General features: G+C 39.0%; 1 protein-coding gene across 2 annotated transcripts in view; it reads left to right on the top strand.

The window, feature by feature from the left end:
- Positions 1-18,857, top strand: part of NLN (neurolysin) — a 44,754-nt gene that overhangs the window by 14,307 nt on the left and 11,590 nt on the right. Inside the window, exons 3-7 of one of the 2 annotated variants that reach the window (XM_042454085.1) lie at positions 2,950-3,098; positions 7,435-7,542; positions 11,122-11,224; positions 12,700-12,860; positions 17,771-17,906. In XM_042454085.1, the coding sequence (XP_042310019.1) occupies positions 2,950-3,098; positions 7,435-7,542; positions 11,122-11,224; positions 12,700-12,860; positions 17,771-17,906 (657 nt within the window). The remainder of the gene's footprint in view (positions 1-2,949; positions 3,099-7,434; positions 7,543-11,121; positions 11,225-12,699; positions 12,861-17,770; positions 17,907-18,857) is intronic. The other variant, XM_042454086.1, reaches the window with a different exon arrangement.

The following is an 18,857-nucleotide window of genomic DNA, read 5'->3' as shown; positions in this document are numbered from 1 at the left end:
TAATCTAATTTTTTTCTGCTTTATATTGAACAGTCTGTTGTACCTTCATTCCTTGCATTCCCTAACTTTCAAAATTTCTCTTCTTTCTCTAATGTGAATTTCATTCTGTCTCACATTCCAAGCAGGTAACCCTATTTGTTGTTTTTTTTAAAAAGGGGATGTAATTTAACTTGGAGGGAGTTGATTTTAAATATGTTTTAACTTGCCTTCTTTTATACTGTACCATTTTACCTGTGCTGGTCTATGACCAGAATAAAGAAATTAATTAATTCATTCATGCATTTAAAAGTGTAACTAATTTGAAAGCACAGAATCCCACCTGATTTTAGAAGCTTAAGTGGGGTCAGGTCTGGTAGTACTTAGATGGGGGAAGTCCAAGAAATACTGGGTGCTATAGGTTATATTTCAGAGGAGAACAATAGTGAGCCACCGCTTGAATATTCCTTGTCTAAGAAAAACTTAAGAAACTTAAGAAACTAATGGGTTTACCATATATTTCATGGCGACTTGAATGCACATACACATACCACCCTGTTATACCAATTGAAAAAATGTCCTGTTGTCCTTAGCCACAGAATAAGTTAGGGTGAGAATCCTGCTGGAACACTATGCTAGTGTAAACAAAAATGTATGTGGTTCTTAGAGATTGCTTAAGTGTAATGGGGCTCATGGATTGCACTTTCTGTACCCTGGCCAACATATATGGGAAGTCAAGTAATGGCAGTAGAGAGAGGTAGTTGGTCAAAAAGGATAATCAGTAACAGATGAAATTCCTGAGCAGTTGGAGAAAATGTTGCAAATGGATACTACAACTCAAAAAGTCATGAATCTACTACAGTACTAGATTATATCTTCCTAGGAGTTACATATTAACATGCAAAATCCATATAATAAGATTTGACAGAACTTTTTCACATCTCTAATCAACCATGAAATTCACTTAGCCCTAGATCAGGGCTATAATCCCCCTCAAAACTGACAACAAAATGCAACATGAAAACAGTCAGTCTCTAGGGAATGTAGATGTCTATTTAAATATTATTTCAGCCCCTACAGGCCGTTTTTTTTTTAGAACAAGGCCTTTTAAAAAAACACACCTAGAAGCAACCCAGGAGGAATGGGGTGCAGGTATGGTCCACTTAAGGCCCCTTTATGGTAAAAATAACTCAAAGACTTGGCAGAGCTTCCCACCCTTTTCCTTAGATCACCATGACTTCTCAATCCATCCTGTTTTACAAGGTTGTTATGACACAAACAGGAAAAGGTACAGTGGTACCTCGGGATACGAAATACCCAGGTTACGAAATTTTCGGGATACGAAAAAATCCCATAGGGAATTATTGTTCCGGGTTACGAATGTTTTTTCGGGTTACAAAAAAAACTTTTGGTGCTTTTTTCGGCTTTTTCGCACGGAATCGCGGCTTTTCCCCATTAGCGCCTATGGCAATTCGGCTTACGAAGGCTTTTCGGGTTACGAAAGCGGCCGCGGAACGAATTACTTTCGTAACCCGAGGCACCACTGTATATCCATGCATGTTGACATGTGTTATTGATGGGATGACAGGATACAAATAAAGACAGAAATATGTAGATGCTCAAGGGATTTCAAGGTGGTGTTCTATCACAACACTGGCCAGATCTGTAACTGCTGTGAAGTGTCCCTGCACTGGAGGTTTTTTTTTTATTAAACAGCTATCTATTTCATCCATAGAATTTTGCAGGGAGTCCAGATGTCATGAATCTAAATACCACATGCTGTAGACTATATTTCAGGGGAAGGAACTGGCAAAAACATATCTGAGTATTCCTTGCCTAAGAAAACTCAACATATAGGGTTGCCATAATTTGTCAGGCAACTTGAAGACACACAGAGACAATGAAAGGCAGTTATTTTTGTTTTGTTTTTTACTCAACTTGCAACTAGAGGGATTGGGACAGGATAGCAGGCTGCCATTGACACCATCCCAAGGTGACAACAGAGCCACTTACGCTCTCTGAATATATACTACTCTCTATATATTATATATGTATACATACACAGATATACCATACTGCTATAAACAAGGTAAAGATAATAGAGCCTGTCTGATCTTGGAAGCTAAGTAGGTTCAGCCCTGTTTACTACTTGGTTTAGAGACAGCCAATGTATAACAGGCAAAACCAGCTCTGAATATCCCTTGCCTAAGAAAACTATTTGAAATTCATGGGGTTGTTATAATTCAGTGTTATATTTTATATTTATGCTGGTCTTTGACCGTAATAAAGAATTTCATATCATATCTCATAATTCAATAAGCATCTTGAAAGCACATACAGTGCGCCCTTCCCTTATGCAGGGGATCTGTTCTTGACCACCACCACTCCCAATATGCTGGAGCCCCATTGAAAACTGGTTACATTAGAAATCTTCCATTGGAAATGCCCTTAGTTTCATCAAAGTTACTGTAGCTCAGCAGCAATTTGGGGAGGGGTGGGAGGTTAAACAACCTAGTCTTCCATTTTAGAAGAATATATGTAGTCAACCAAGTTCTGTTGTCATATTTCAAAGGCACTTTCAAGACGAAGGTTTAAGAATTGTTTACTGCTTTTGAAAGATTTATTATGAGGCCATTAATATAAGAATAAATGACATGTATTTCTTTTCATACTGAGATCACGTTTTATAAAATATTATCAGCTTCTTTCAGCACTGCAATTCTATTTTATGTTTCCTAGAAAAATTACTGCACTGCCTACCTGCCTTAGTTTATTATAACATGTAATCAACTTGTCGTCATGACAGCTTGGCAAAAGATTCAGTCATTTTCACAGTCGTTCTAGCACTATGCAGTCTAGTCACATTTTTTTTAAAACTAAATAATTTGTTCACAATGGAAGGTCTTAAGATGTTTGGGTTTATACTATTGTCCAATATATTTTCTTTTTTTTTCTTTTTTTGTCTTCTAATAGTGGAAAGAAGCATGTTGGACTTCCCGCAGCATGTCTCACCTGATAAAGATGTGCGAGCAGCAAGCACGGAAGCTGATAAAAGGCTTTCTCATTTTGATGTTGAGATGAGCATGAGAGATGATGTGTTCCAGAGGGTTGTCCATTTACAGGTAAACAGTAGGGAAACTAATTTATCTGACTTTTTTTTAAGCAGGCTGGATGGCCATCTGTTGGCAGTGATTTGTGTGGTATGGTAAAAGGTTCGACTGGATAGCCCTTTTGATCTCTTCCAATGCTATGATTCTGTGATTTTTATAGATCATTAGAGTTGCCAGGCTTTGCAAACAGGTTTGTATGTTTAGGGCTTTACAGAAGTAGTATCCCCATCCCTGTTGTCACCTTGTGCAGCGGAGGGTTTCTGGGGTCGCTGCCAGGTGGACTGCCAGGGAGGTGAGGGGGCTGCAAAGGGGTAGCCAAAAAGGTGCGCTCAGCGTGTCCTGCTGCAGCTCCAGCCTCCTTGTGAGGAGACCACCGCTGCCACAGCGAACTCAGGAGGGGACCAGTTGGTGGGCCCTCTCTTTTGCTGCAGCAGCGCTGGCTTTCTCATGAAGAGACCAGTGCTGCTGCAGAGAAGGCAAGAGGAGGGCCCGACTGTGTCACCCCAATTCTGGGGTGTCACCCAGTGCTAACTGCATCCCCCACCATCTAGTGATGTCACTGCATTTCAGCAACTCGGTTAGTTTTTTTAACTTGCTTTTTTGGAGTCTTGGTGGCACAGTGGTTAAATGCCTGTACTGCAGCCACTCACTCACAAACCACAAGATTGTGGATTCAGTCCCAGCCAGGGGCTCAGGATCAACTTGGCCTTGCATCCTTTCAAAGTCAGTAAAATGAGTACCCACCAACTTGTTGGGGGCAATTAGCTTACACATTGTAAACCGCTTAAGTGCACTGATCCGTGGTATAGAAATATACTTGCCATTTGTTTTCCCTTAACCTTGTATCCAAGGTAGCTTACAGTTAAAAAAACAAATGCAAGTATTCTCTGTACTTTAGCTATTCTCTGCTTCAGTTGAGGATTTAGAGAGCTAGTTTTTCATATTTTATATGTCCTGCACTTCATTTGTATAAATTTACTAATCTTACCAGTACTACTAGGGATATGTTATTGTTTTGTTAGCGTATATTCTATTGTTTTAGGGGATTAAGAAGTTAGGTTTTTATAGATACAAATAAAGGGGGAAACAACTATAAGATATTGGAGGAAACCAAAGCAGATACATAGAAGAAAAACTTTCAACAACAAAAAGGGGAAAAAAGAAAAGGAATTAACAATAAATAAAATATAAAGAAGATATGGACTAACAGGAATGGATTTACAAGAACAATATTTAATAAGAAGGAATTACAAACAGAAAGGACCATATGAATTAAGCTGAGACTATGTATTAGAAAAGTTTATTATTTTGGGAAAATCTAAGAAATGCATATCTTTGATTTTATCAAACACAGATTAATAAAAACTGTATAAAAAAACAAATGCAAGTAAAAACACATGTAAATTAAAAACGTATGAAAATTACATTTAAAATGATATGAAACTGTCCATAGAATTAAAACATCTCACTTTCAAAGTAAAGGATAGAAAGTAGTACAACACGTGCAGGAAAGCACTTTTATTGCAGAACTGTTCATTCTCAAAAGGCTGTTGGATTAAATAGGGCTTCACCTTTCAAGGAAAGGACAGTGGGGAGGCATCAAGTCTCACCTCACCAGGAAGGAAGCTACTGAAAAGGCCCTCATTTGCATTCCCATCAAAGGTGCCTGTGAGAGTGATGGGACCGAGAGAAGTGCCTCCCTTGAAGATCTTAGGATTCAGACAGGTTGATATGGGAAGGCACTTTTAAAAAGTTACCGGGATTATGAGATGTCAGAAAGCCACTTGTGATGAGTAAAGACCATCATGATTAGAGGACTTCAATTCCAAGCGAGAGGATTAAAAATTAAATAAAACAAGCTACATATTGGAAAGATACCCTTGTCAATTTCAGTCACCATTGAGATGGGATTCCCGGGGTTGGACAGATCGGCTAAGCAAGGGATGAATTATAAAAATTCTAAAATTGTTCACTAAAAAGCCCTGACTTGCGATGCTCTGGCTAAAATGAAGCTGAAACTGGTCATGATTGCTGTGATAATAACTCGGGGTAGGGTTATAATTAATGCTGAGCTGTTATCCTTGGGAACTGTAAAAGGATTAAAGGAATGTGTCCTTACCTCTGGTTTGCATATTTACTTCCCTGTGCCTTGTGATTATAGAGCTTTCCCATAATGCTAAATAAACACACTATCAATATAAGTAACAACTGTTAGATCTGAAATGAATTAGATGTTCGCAGCTGTATATTTTTGTATATACCAAAAATGAGGTTCACCTTCATTTTAGTGAGAGCCTCACAAGTCAGGGCTAGTTCTGTGAGAAGAAAAAGTGGCAAAGAAAAGGAGTTATAGAAATACACAAAACGTCTAGACCTGGAACCTACATTGCATTAAAGAATCTACAAAAAAAATCCTCTGTTTTCTGCCTATAAAAGAACTATGTGTATATGCGAGTCAAACCTTTCATGACTAACCACACAATTACAAAGTGGGGAAAAATATTCTGCAAGCATATACCTACCTGGATTTTGGGGACTGGATTTTGGGGCTGAGGGAAGCCAGTCAAAGCACGAGGGAAGGTGGGAGGAGTGTGTATACATGGGGGAGAGGGAGGAGTGCACATGTGCCTCCCATATTCTTGGGTTTTCCATTTTTGCAGGAGTTTTGTACTCTCTGCAAAGTGGAGGGCAGACTGTAATTTCAAAACAATTACAATTCATATAGTAAACACTTCACAATAATAAATATACACCCAAATTAAACAACCTACTAACAATTCATCCTAAATTCTAATTTAAAAATTGCTGAAAGTCCTGATAATGGTGAGTATAAACTGAAAAGAGAAAAGGTCTACAATGAACAACCAGAATCAACATGCAAGTGTATAAATATATATGGACTGAATGAAAATGGAATAATAAATATTTTCATTCTATCTGAGTGATGCAGTTTGGCCTTTCTGGGGCAGTAAAAGCCTATGCCAAAAAACATGTTAAGTTTTAAAAACTTTTTGCTTTAGTTCAGTCTATTATTTCCTTATTTCCTACACAATAAATAGTCATTAAGTGAGTTGTCCTTCAGCTGTTCAGAATGAAACTTCACTTAATATGTGTTGTCAGGGTGTAAAATAGACCACTTGGTAGGCCAGATTATTGGAGAGAGATCATCCAGTTGGGCCACCATGATTAAACCTGGCAGGGAAATGAAGAGAGAATTTGAGAGGAATTATGGGCATTCTTGAGACCACTCCATTAAAATTAGTTGATGGATTGTGAGCATTAAGTGAACACTAATAAGTTTTTATAGCTGATTGTTCAGTTTCTGATTAATAGAACCAAGCAAACTATATTTGGAAAGGAACAGCAAATTTTCTTCAACAAACCTTACCTCTGCAGTGTCCAAGGAATTCTTGTGGTTTATGTGTCAGTCTTGGACACCATCCAGCTACTCAGTTGGTGATTTATATGTATTCTTTTCCTGCTGTGAAATGTCCTGTTCAACAAAGGTGCTGATAACTTCAGTATGTTGTTGTTTCTAGCCCTATATATTGAGAGATGTAGAAAAGGAAAGATAATATTTTGTTTGCAAACTCTAATTGTAATTGGAGGCAAGTATTTCTAAGGGGTTTTGAAAGTTTAAAACATCTCTTTGCTTATCAGCCATTTAACAGCCTGATTAAAAGTGCTTGGAGGTTATTCCTCATCACCTCTTTATTAATACTTACTTCCAAATTAATATGCATGGATAGTAACCTAATTTGCTTAGATCTGTGTTCTTTAGAAATGCTTGTTTCACTAAGTAAATATGAAATGGCCCAACTGTGATAATTAATCTTTGTTATTTGCCCTTAATGTTTGCTCTACTGGCAAAGACCAGTGTAGCTTGAGAGCTAGCAGGCCTCATTTTATTCCTTGAATAAAACCAATATTTACTCATTAGTCTTGCATTAGTCAAAATTTTATTATCACTTTCCATCACTTCTGTGCATATTTGTGAAATGGAGGAGCAGAAGCTATCTCACCTACACTAATAGGCAGTGACTCAATGGATTAAATGGTTTGAAGGTCTCCATCACATCCTGTGAATTCAACAGGGGGCATCTGGGCATGTGAGTGTGACCAGGCAACCCATAATGTGCGAAGAAGTTACTTTTGTTAATGTGAAAAATTCTTCCAATTTGAAACAAAAATCATTGTTTTCTTAAGAAAATTATTTAGTAGAACACCTTGAACTATAAAAAAAAATCCATAGTACAGAAGAATAAGAAAAAAAAACCATCCTTGCTCTGCCTGAACTTCCAGTATATGCTTCACAATGGATAAATGTTTCTGTGTATTTTTATTTCAGCAAACATGTGACCTTAAGGCTTTACGGCCTGAAGCCAGAAGATACTTGGAAAAGTCAATAAAAATGGGGAAGAGAAATGGGCTTCACCTTCCTACTGAAGTACAGAATGTAAGTATAGCATAACCCAGGCATTTTAAAAAGGAAGAAAATCATATATTTTAATAAACATATTGACGATTTAAGTTTTGACCATCTTCAGAAATGTACATGGTAATTCTATAGATATTGACTCATAAACAAGGCTTTCTGTTTTAAATTGTATTAATTCCCAGGTAGGTGTGTTTACACTACAAGCTTAGTAGGAGCCTGTAATAAGTAAAATTGGTAAAAGCACATCAAATAATATGATGGCCAAATGATGCTTCAGAATTATTTTTGCCTATTTATTTGGCTTCAGAACTAATGTTCTCTGGTTGTTTATTGAAAATTCTGCTTAACTTTGAAAATCAGATGTTTAAAAAACTCTGTGCACCTCAGATTCAAGAGCTCTGTAAAATCTATGTAGTGGCTAGACCATAACAGGCAAGAGGATTTGGCATTTAAGATCCGACTATGTGCATACCTGAGCAGTGTTGGGTATCATAGAGGAACCATTACCAGGTATTATATAATTCTAACTAATAAGTACAGTAACTCTTTATTGGGTGTTAAGAGTGATACGAGAACACAAAGAAGTTGTCATTTGCTTTGAATTTATGTACAGCTAGGAATAGAAAACATGTTATATTCCTGAAATTTATTAAACAGTGTACACATTTCTTTATACAATATTTTGCATACTTTGAGAAAATAACATCTCTTCTTCTCCTATCCCTTTCAGCACTAGTAAATATTAGTTGTTTATTAATTTGTTACATTGTTTGCCATAAGTTCAAGACTCTAAAAAAAGTGAGAATTTCTCCTTACAACAACCCGTGAAGTAGGTTTGAGAGACAGTAACTCACAAGGTTACTCTGAGCTTCATGATTGACTATGGATTTGAATGTATGTCTCTATATTTTAGCAGTGTAACCACTGTGCTATACTTACATCATTAGCTAGTTCTCACCCTGCATTTATAACAATCTTCAGCTTGTGATGTTCAGATTTTAAGAAATATGTTAATAAATAACCATAGGAGAGTTTATTTATGGCATTTGTTTCTTGCCTCTCATGCTACCAGAAATCCCGAGGCAGAGTATAATGAATAAAAATATTTACAACAGTAAATACCTCACTCAAAGTAATTAAAAACAAACTTTAAATATACTTCTGAAACCCACAGATTATTTTTTTAAAATGAAGTTAAAAACACCCAGAGCAGACACCCCTAATTTTAAGATCTAAAGGCCAAATGAAATAACAATATTCATTGCCTACTGGAATGGAACCAGCATGACCTCTTGGGAAGGAGTTCCACATTTGTTGTGCTGCTATAGAGAAATCCCTGTCATATGTACCCATTAGCCCAGACCTCTTGGATGGTGGGCCATGTAACAGGGCCTCACCTGAGGATCTTAGATTTCAAGAAGCATCATATAGGAGGAGGTGCATTTTCAGTTATCCTGGCCTCAAGCCTTTTGGAGAATGCTAGCAGGCAGCATCTTAATCAAGGAAGCATACCTATTTATGCACTGTTTACATTTGTCAGTTGAAGACACATTGGCGGGTTACACACCGCCATTTAGTACGTAATGAATACGTACTAGGGTTAGGAAGGGGCGGTGCTTCCGCACCCCCCTAACCCTAGTACGTATTCTGTACGTACAATATGGCGGCGGCCGTTCCACACGGCGGCCGCCATATTTACGTATCGGACGCTGTGCATCCGCACGTGTCGCGGCGTCTATGACGTCGCGAGTCCGCCCCTGGCGCCTTGCGACGTCATAGAGGCGTCGCTTAAAGAAGCTCCATTTTGGAGCTTCTTTTTCGGTCCGTGCGGGAGCCGCGCGGTGTGGCTGCTGCGGCTCCCACACGGAGCAAGCGGCGGCGGCGGCAGACTGCCGCAAAGCGGCGGTCTGTAACCCGCCATAGATTCAGTCAATCTGATACAGAGGGTTTTTCTTGCAGCACAAAGTATTAAAACAGTTATGGAGTTATTTTTATATACAGTATACTGACATTCCTTCCCAAATTACTGTGTGAGGCTGCTTTATTCTCATTTTTATTAACTCAATCAAGTCAACCATAGTCCAAAACACACTACAGAAACAATCCAGTTTGAGACTGCTTTAACTGCCCTGGTTCAGTATTAGGGAATTCTGGGAACTGTAGTCATGTGAGACATGCAGGCTTTTCTGTCAGAGAGTTCTAGTGCCACATAAACTACTTTTCCCAGGATTCCATAGCATAGAGCCCTGGTGGCACAGTGGTTAAATGCCTGTACTGCAGCCATTCACTCGAAACCACAAAGTTGCGAGTTCAAGACCAGCAAAAGGGCCCAAGCTCGACTCAGGCTTGCATCCTTCCGAGGTCGCTAAAATGAGTACCCAGACTGTTGGGGGCAAATTAGCTTACTTGCTAATTAGCTTACTTGCTGTTCACCGCTATGATCTTTGGAATAGCGGTATATAAATAAAACTTATTATTATTATTATTATTATTATTATTATTATTATTATTAGAGCCAAGGCAGTTAAAGTGGTCTCAAACTGAATTATTTCTGCAGTGTGTTTTGGACTACAGTATTGACTTACGGTGACCCTGTGAATAAGAGAGCTGCATGTTCACCCTATCATTAACAGCTTTGCTTAGGTCTTGCAGACTCAGGGCTGTGACTTTCTTAATAATAATAATAATAATAATCTTTATTTCTATCCCGCCTTTCCACGAAAGTGATCAAAGCGGCTTACAAAAAATACAGTTAAAACATCAGTATATAAAAATTTAAAAAGACATTACTAGGGGATATAAACAGGAAATAAAACATGAAACAGAACAGAAAATGAAACATATCACATTCATCAGGGGCTAAATAAGCGACAATATTTACAGAATATGGGGTCTTCGGACCTTGGGCATTCGGTCAGAACAAAAAGAACACAATTAGCTAAAGTGAAAAAGCCAGCTGAAATAAGTATGTTTTTAATTGTTTCTTGAAAGAAACAAGTGATGCAGAGGAGCGGAGCTCTATGGGAAGCTCATTCCACAGTGAGGGGGCAACAACAGTAAAAGCCCTCTGTGAGGTCCTTGCCAGATGAAATTTAGGGACCTCTAACAGATTTGTCCCAGATGATCTGAGTGTGCGGGGCGGATTGTATGGTGAGAGGCGGTCCTCTAAGTACCCTGGGCCCAAGCCATCGAGTCTAGTCATCTGTAATACATTTTTTCCTACTGCCTTGTCAAGCATTATTGTCATTTCTAGCAAGTCATGTCTTTTCATTATATGTCCAAAGGACAATGTCTCAGTTTAGTCATCTTCACTTCTAGGGAGAGTTCAGGCTTCATTTTCCGTAGGACTCATTTATTTGCCTTTTTATTCTCTATCCCACTCCAATATCTTGGCTTTTACGAAGAATAGAGATATTTTAATAAATACATAATGAATAAATAAACTGTGGCTTAATCACTTTCTTCACTCTGTTCTTTCCTCTGTCCATTCTCATTTTAAAAGTTGTGTTATGAAGGACAAAACCGTAGGGATGAAATGTATAACATACAAACCTTAATTTAAGATATTCAGTTGCTTCTCTGCACATTGATATTAAGGAAATCAAGGCAATAAAGCAGAAACTGAGTGAATTATGCATAGACTTCAGCAAAAACCTGAATGAAGAAAACACTTTTCTGATATTTTCTCAAGATGAACTGCGTAAGTATATTTGTTTAAGAATTCCTGTTGAGGAGAGAAGCAAACATATGTATGTATAGATAATAACATCAACAGATTGTTGAACACTTGCCAGTAGCAGTTTTGCAGATGTATTTGACAATTTCTTCATCTGCTAATTATTGTCATAACTTATCTCTCTGCCATATTATTCAGATTTTCCCCTAATATGCATGGTCTAAATAAGAAAATTACTTAGTTTTTGTACAACTGGTTGCCCCCTACATGTCCTATTGCCTTTGAACCATTTATCTTCCTTCTAGGACTGGTCTAAAAAACTGTAACTAGATTGTTAACTGCAGTAAGTTACAGAGACTATACTACACACCTGTTGAAACAGCTACACTGGCTACCAATTTGTTTCTGAGCACAATTTATAGTGCTGTTTATGACCTATAAAGCCCTATATGGTTCAGGTCCAGGCTATTTGGCAGACTGTATCTCCCTGTATGAGCCAACCTGGCCTCTGAGAACCTATCTCAGTTCACCACCATGGCAAGCAGTTAGTGGGGACACAAGAGAGGGTCTTCTCTGTGGCTGCCCCAAAACTCTTTTTAATTATATTTTATTCCTTTTTTTGAAGTGTGACTGATTTTAATACTGCAAATAGTTTAATTCCATTTTAATGCTCTCCTTTTGTATGTTTTAATTGTATTGTTCTTTTACGTTGTGAGCCACTTTAAGGTCCAATTTTGGGGGAAAGCAGGATATAAATAAATAAATAGGACACAGTTTTGTCCCTAATATTCATTTTGTTAGATAATATTTCTTACTCCTTGAAAATGTAATATGTTTTTAAAAATATTCTTCTTAATGTTAAATCTTTGTGTTTACATTTGGGCAAATGCATTTAATGGATTTCTATGCTTACTTCAGTTTGTGTTGTGAACATGTTCTTTTATATCTACAGCAGTATCATAGAAAATAATGTGGAGTTATTTAAATGCCTTGTACATAACCAATAAACATATCTTGTACACTGGGCCCTCCACATTTGCTGAGGTTTGGGGCACTGGACCGCCGTGAAAGTGGAAAAACCACAAATAAAAAGCCACTGGGTTTTGTTTTGTTTTTACCTGAGATTATCTCTAGGTCCTCCAGCACAATTCTGTGATCAGCACCAGCTGAAAATTGAGCATAGACTCATGCTGGAGAAGCTAGAAATGCCTAGAGAAGTGTTTTCCTTAGGAATCTGTAGATCCTCCAGCATGACTCTATGGTCAGCTTCCAGCAGAGTCACACTGGAGACATAGAGATTCCTAGCGAAAACATATCAATTAAATCCATAAATAATCAAAGCTGCAAATGTGCAGTTATTTAAATGCCTCTTGTCTAGAGAAACAAGCTGCTTATTAAACAGTTGTAATTCTAGCCGTTCCAAATACTTTTTATATCATTAAAGGGAATGCGTGAAGAATATTATTTTAATAAATCCTGTGATAAAATGTGTTTCTCAGGTGGCCTTCCTGATGATTTCATCAGTAGTTTAGAGAAGATTGAAACAAACAAATACAAAGTTACTTTAAAATACCCCCACTATTTTCCTGTTATGAAGAAATGCAGTGTTCCAGACACCAGACAAAAAATGGAAGCTTCTTTTAACACAAGATGCAAAGAGGTATGAGAGATTTGCCCTGTCTATAACAGAAAGAGTTAAAAATAGGGTGCTAACCAAACAAGGTATGTGAAAAGCCATGGTTCAGTTGTAAATCTTTGCAGGTGGAGTGTCACAGGTTCAGTTCCTTGCACTTCCGTTTCAAAGTGGAGCAGCTGACAATCAACTATATAAATCACAAATGGTCATTCAGAGATAGGAAGTCCAGAAAAGAATGTTCAAATAAAATAATAAATAGAATTACCATAATAAAAATAGTTTGGCTCTTGGGAATTTGGGCTTTGTGCATGTATGGTTGCCGCTTTCTTTATTAATTTAATCATAGAGACAAAATGGTTTTCTGATCAGTGGTTCACATTTGGTCTTTCTACTCCCAGAAGTCCCGGCAAGCATTGCCAGTAGTGGGAATTCTGGAAGTCCAAAATATTTTGGAGACCAGAAGATGAGAATCACTGATCCTAAATTGATAGTATATTGCAGACTGATGGTTTGTGGACAGGGTGAGTTACAACATCTAATAGAGAAAATAGTTTTCACAAAGGGCACGTCCTGAAGTCTTATGAATTCTTATATATTATGTATAGTGTTTGTGCTCCATACAAAATATTTTAATGAATTGTCTCTACCCAATCCAATTATATTTTCAAAAGTAAAATTTCATAAGTATCACTGCTTTCGGAATGTCCGCTGAATACAGTAAAGATCCTTGCAAAAAATTGTTTACAATATGTGATATAAGCATATTGCTACCCTGTTAAGACTGGTTATAATACCATTTCACATATTACAAATGGCAGGATCCTTAGCTGAGAGTGAGCATGTTCTCCTGGAGTTTGTTATATTATAGAAAAGGAAAGCTAAGCATAGTCAGACATGCATTCTGGACTAAGAAAGCTGGTTTCATCAAACTTAAGGAAATACTGGAGGCAATCTCATGGTCAGGAATACAAAAAGTGAAGATAGTTCATGATGGATGAGAGTTTCTTAAAAATGAAATATTGGAGGCACAATGTCAAACAGTTCCAGTGAGAAGAAAAAAATGAGAAATATGTAAAGAAAGCAGGGTGGATGTATAAAGAACTTTCATTTTAGTTAGGATTTAAAATGACATGCAGATGAAATGGAAAAAAAGAGGAAATCATCATAACGAATTATGAGCAGCCACCATATATAGGGAAAAAGAAAAGATAAAAGGCAGCTCAGGTTAAAAGCAATAAAAAGAGCTTTGTGTGTGTGTGTGTGCCCATAGCAAAAGGAAAAACAAGGAATAGTAGAGGCAATGTGTGGAGAAAATGGTGAAATGCTCACAGGGGACGTAGAAAAGGCAGAACTACTCAACATCTTCCTTGCCTCACTCCTCTATAAAAGGGAGAACAGTGCTCAATCTGGGCAAAATGGCTTGAAAACAGTATATATGAAAGGGATCTAGGAATCTTAGTCGACCACAAGCTAAACCCAACTTAGGCCCTCTTCAGATGGGCGTTTGCGGTGCCCCTGTCACATGCTAGGAGTTGGCCAAGGGCGCACCGCCCATATAGCATTCACCCCTAGCACGTGACGGGGGCATCAAAATGGTGGCGCCCTGTACACATGGGCGCCGCCATTTTGACACGACGGACGCTTAGCGTCCACACATCCCAGCGTCATAAGGACGTCACGAGTGCACCCTCATGCAGCAAAACAAGGTGTGGGCAGACCGCCCTTTTTTGGGCGGTCTGTATCCCACCTTAGTTGTGTAATGCAGTACCTAAAAAACCAATATGATCCTAGGCTGCATCAATAAGAGTGTAGTGTCTACATTAAGGGAAGTAATAGTGCCACTCTATTCTGCCTTGGTCAGGCCTCACCTGGAATACTGTGTCCAGTTCTGGTCATCTTGGGGCTTTCCAGAGGGGCGCTTTGCGCTGGCCTGGATACGTGCTAGGGTTGCCCGAGGGCGGCGCCACCGCACACCCCACAACCCTAGCACATCGTGGCAGCATGATAATGACGGCACCCTGTATACACGGGTGCCATCATTATGACATCCCCACGACACTGCAGGACGCTTGGGGCACCCTTTCAGCGTCACAGGAAGGAGCTCCGTAACCGAGCTCCTTTTTGCCACACACATCGCTGGTGTGGCCTTTACACAGCCGCACCAGTGATGCGGAAGAGAAAGGGGCCAAGCGGCCCCTTTCTCCCCTTCCCCGCAGCTGTCAGGGTGTCCTTGGGGCATGAAGCCCCAAGGACATCCCTTTCCAGGCTGCAGGGAAGCGGTGTTTTGCTGCTTCCCCAAGGCCTGGAGAAGTGGTGGATTGGGGCCTCTGGGTCTGCCACTGCGAATGCCCAGGCCCCAATCCGGAGGGGAAAGGGGTGGGTGCAGGAAAAGAGAACATTAAGGGGTGACATGACAGCCATGATTACATATTTGAAAGGATGTCATATTGAAGATGGACCAGGCTTGTTTTGTGCTGCTGCAGATACTAGGACACAAAGCAGTGGATTCAAACTACAAGAAGAGAGATTCCACCTAAATATTAGAATTTGCAGATGACACCAAATTAGGAGGAGTAAGTAGGTAATACCCCTGAGGACAGGATCAAACTTCAGAATGACCTTAATAGATTAGAAAGCTGGGCCAAAGCTAGCAAAATGAATTTCAACACAGAGAAATGTAAGGTACTACACTTAGGGTGGAAAAATGATATGAACAGATTTAGGATGGGTGACACCTGGCTGAACGAGACTACGTGTGAAAGGGATCTGGGAGTCCAAGTAAACTACAAACTGAACATGAGTCAACAGTGCGATGCGGCAGCTAACAAGGCCAATGCGATTTTAGGCTGCATCAATGGAAGTATAGTGTCTAGATCAAGGGAAGTAATAGTGCCACTCTATTCTGCTCTGGCCACTTGGAATACTGTGTCCAGTTCTGGGCACCACAATTCAAAAAGGACATTGAGAAATTGGAGTGTGTCCAAAGGAGGGTGACCAAAATGGTGAAGGATCTGGAAACCATGCTGTATGAGGAAAGACTTAGGGAACTGGGGATGTTTAGCCTGGAGAAGAGAAGGTTAAGGGGTGATATGATAGCCCTGTTTAAATACTTGAAGGGATGTCATATTGAGGAGGAAACTAGCTTGTTTTCTGCTGCTCCAGTGACTAGGACACAGAGCAATGGATGCAAGCTCCAGGAAAAGAGATTGCACCTCAACATTAGGAGGAGCTTCCTGACAGTAAGGGCTGTTCGACAGTGGAACAAACTCCCTCAGAGTGTAGTGGAGTCTCCTTCCTTGAAGGTTTTTAAACAGAGGCTGGTTGGCCATCTGTCGGGGATGATTTGATTGAGATTTCCTGCATGACAGGAGGTTGGACTGGATGGCTCTTTCGGTCTCTTCCAACTCTATGATTCTAGAACTTCTTGATGGTAAAAGCTGTTTAACAGTGGAATATTCTGGCTCAGAGTATGGTGAATTCTCATTCTTTGGAGGTTTTAAAATATAGGCTGGATGGCCATCTGTTGGGAGTGCTTTGATTGTGTCTTCTTGCATGGCAGGGGGTTCGACTGGATGGCCCTTGTGGTCTCTTCCAACTTTATGATTCTATGAAACTGATTCCCATAGTATAAGTTAATGAGTGTAAGGGCTTGTAAAAGTACTTACAGATAAACAGAACTCCTGTAATGCCTTGGTGATCTTTGTGATGAAATAAACAACATAAATTCATTGGATTAATTATTCATGGGTGAGGAATAAGTTAACAATAAATTGTTATGAAGTTGTTTATTTAATGAGCTGCTATTGAACAAATGATGTCATGAGATAATTAGGCCATGATTTGTCATGTTGCATTTGTAAGATGATGAAGGTTGGCGTGTCTAACAATAATATGATTTGACTTGAGCCTGCTAGATTTCTCCCTTCTGAAAACTATTTAATCAAGCAATCCATTCTTAAGAACAAATACAACAACAGCCTCTGTGTTCTTTTTGTTGGTGAATCCTTTGGATTATTAAGCAAATTTATGTCAGTTTCACAATAATGATACATGTAAACCTGTAAATCTGCTTTATGTTGAGCGAGACCATTGGCCTATCCAGTTCTGCTCTGATTAGGCTCAATTATCCAACAAGCAAACTCCCCCAGAGCCACCTTCTACCTAAGAGCCTTTGAGTTTTAAAGGAAGACAGGGAGTAATTTTATATCTGTTAGCTTGAAAAACATGTGCCTCGCCATGGACCATGGCCATGGAGAGATATAAAATGCATATTTTACTATAAAATACAGACAAACCTTCAACTATTTAAAGATAATTTATAGTTATCAAGAGCATGCATTAAGGTATTGTTTACATTTGTATCCTGTGTTTCTTCCAGGAGCTCAAACTGCTTTATCTTGACTCCTCTCTCTGCTTTATCCTCATAACAACCTTGTGAAGAAGGTTAGGGTGTAAGGAAGTTAGTGGTCAAAGGCCTCTTAGGGGTGAAGCAGGTGGCCCACCAGGAGTGGCTAGAGGCTGCTCTGGCTGCAGTCGCACTGGGACCGTCGCAGCTGCACAGCCCACTTCCAAAGTAGGCCACTGCTGTGGTCTGAAGCAGGGCACTGGCTTCTTTTTGATCTGGTCCAAGGGACCGGATCATGCATTGGAGCATCTTCTGGCTGCTTTGAGGGTGTGCATCATCTGAACACCACATCCCCAAAGCAGCTGGCAGCCACTTCTTTTGGCCCGTGCGTTTTGGGCCTTAGTCAATTGTGTGGCGCATGAACCTGAATTTCTCAAATCCCTTCCAGTGCTACACCACACTAGCTCTCTTAAGCATAAATCATATTTTGTTCAATGTGTTTGTAGTTGTTGTGACTGTTGACAGTGTATTTTAGTTTATTTTTTCCATTGTATGAAATGGCTGAAAATTTTGACTTTTATTACTCTAGGAAAATGCTAAAATTCTTCAGCAGCTGCTTCCTTTGAGGGCAAAACTAGCAGAGCTTCTGGGATACAACACACATGCCAACTTTGTTCTTGAGCTGAACACAGCAAAGATCACAGATAATGTTACAGCATTTTTAGGTCTGTTTTTATCTATATACATAAAAAATATGAGGCATGGTAGCCTAAGTCATGACAAAACATGTGTTGTAAAAATCAGTTAGAGTGTTTAGAAATAAAATTGCTAAATGGTTTTAAATAGAATTATTAAATATAGTTGTTGTATATATAAAGATAAAAGTAGAGGCCTAAATCCAGTACAGATTTAGGCTTGCTTAAGTCCCTGAATTTAAATGGATGTATGCATGCCCAGCTATATTGGATATAGGTCAGAAAGTATATTGTGGTATATGAGATTTAAGGAGACATTTAAAATCTATACAGGGATACCTCAGTTAACGAAGTTGATGTGCTCTTTGGCATTACTTCTTTAACAGAAAATTTGGTACCAGAGACAAAAAATAACATGAAAAAAGAAGAGCAATTTAGTATGTTTTGGCAAATTTTTTATCCAAAGCTAACAGTATACTCATGTGAAGTGAAACAACCAGGTCATCTAAGCCTTGCATAAAAAAAAAAAAGACAAAAACTCTTAATACTCAAAATATCACTTCTAATGTACATCCAGTATCTAATATACATCCAGCAATGACTTTCCCTTCTTTAACCAGCCTCCACTTTTCTTATGATTCCCAGTTTCTTGGCCAGATTTATAAATCTTTGCATTTTAACATGCTGCAGGTTAAGCTGGTGATGCTTATCTGCTGTCCTCTTTTCTGTCTGGTTTGCTGTTTATGCATCTTCCACAGGGGTTGCTGCTGTTTATCTTTCCTAATGTAGGCAGGTGTACACAGCTACAGTAGGATCATCTGTAATAGAATCCTATTCTTTCCCAGTATGAGCTTTTATTGCACTATTTACTGCTGATGTCCTGCTGGAATTTGACACCAAAAGTCTTTGTTTCTCCAGCCCTCCTTCACCATTCTTCTAATGCCCATACTGTTCAAAACCTTCCAGCTAGGCAGAGGACCA

Source organism: Sceloporus undulatus, chromosome 2 (genome assembly GCF_019175285.1).
Source record: "Sceloporus undulatus isolate JIND9_A2432 ecotype Alabama chromosome 2, SceUnd_v1.1, whole genome shotgun sequence".
In the NCBI taxonomy this organism is placed as follows: domain Eukaryota; kingdom Metazoa; phylum Chordata; class Lepidosauria; order Squamata; family Phrynosomatidae; genus Sceloporus; species Sceloporus undulatus.
This window is presented reverse-complemented; position numbering and strand designations above follow the sequence as displayed.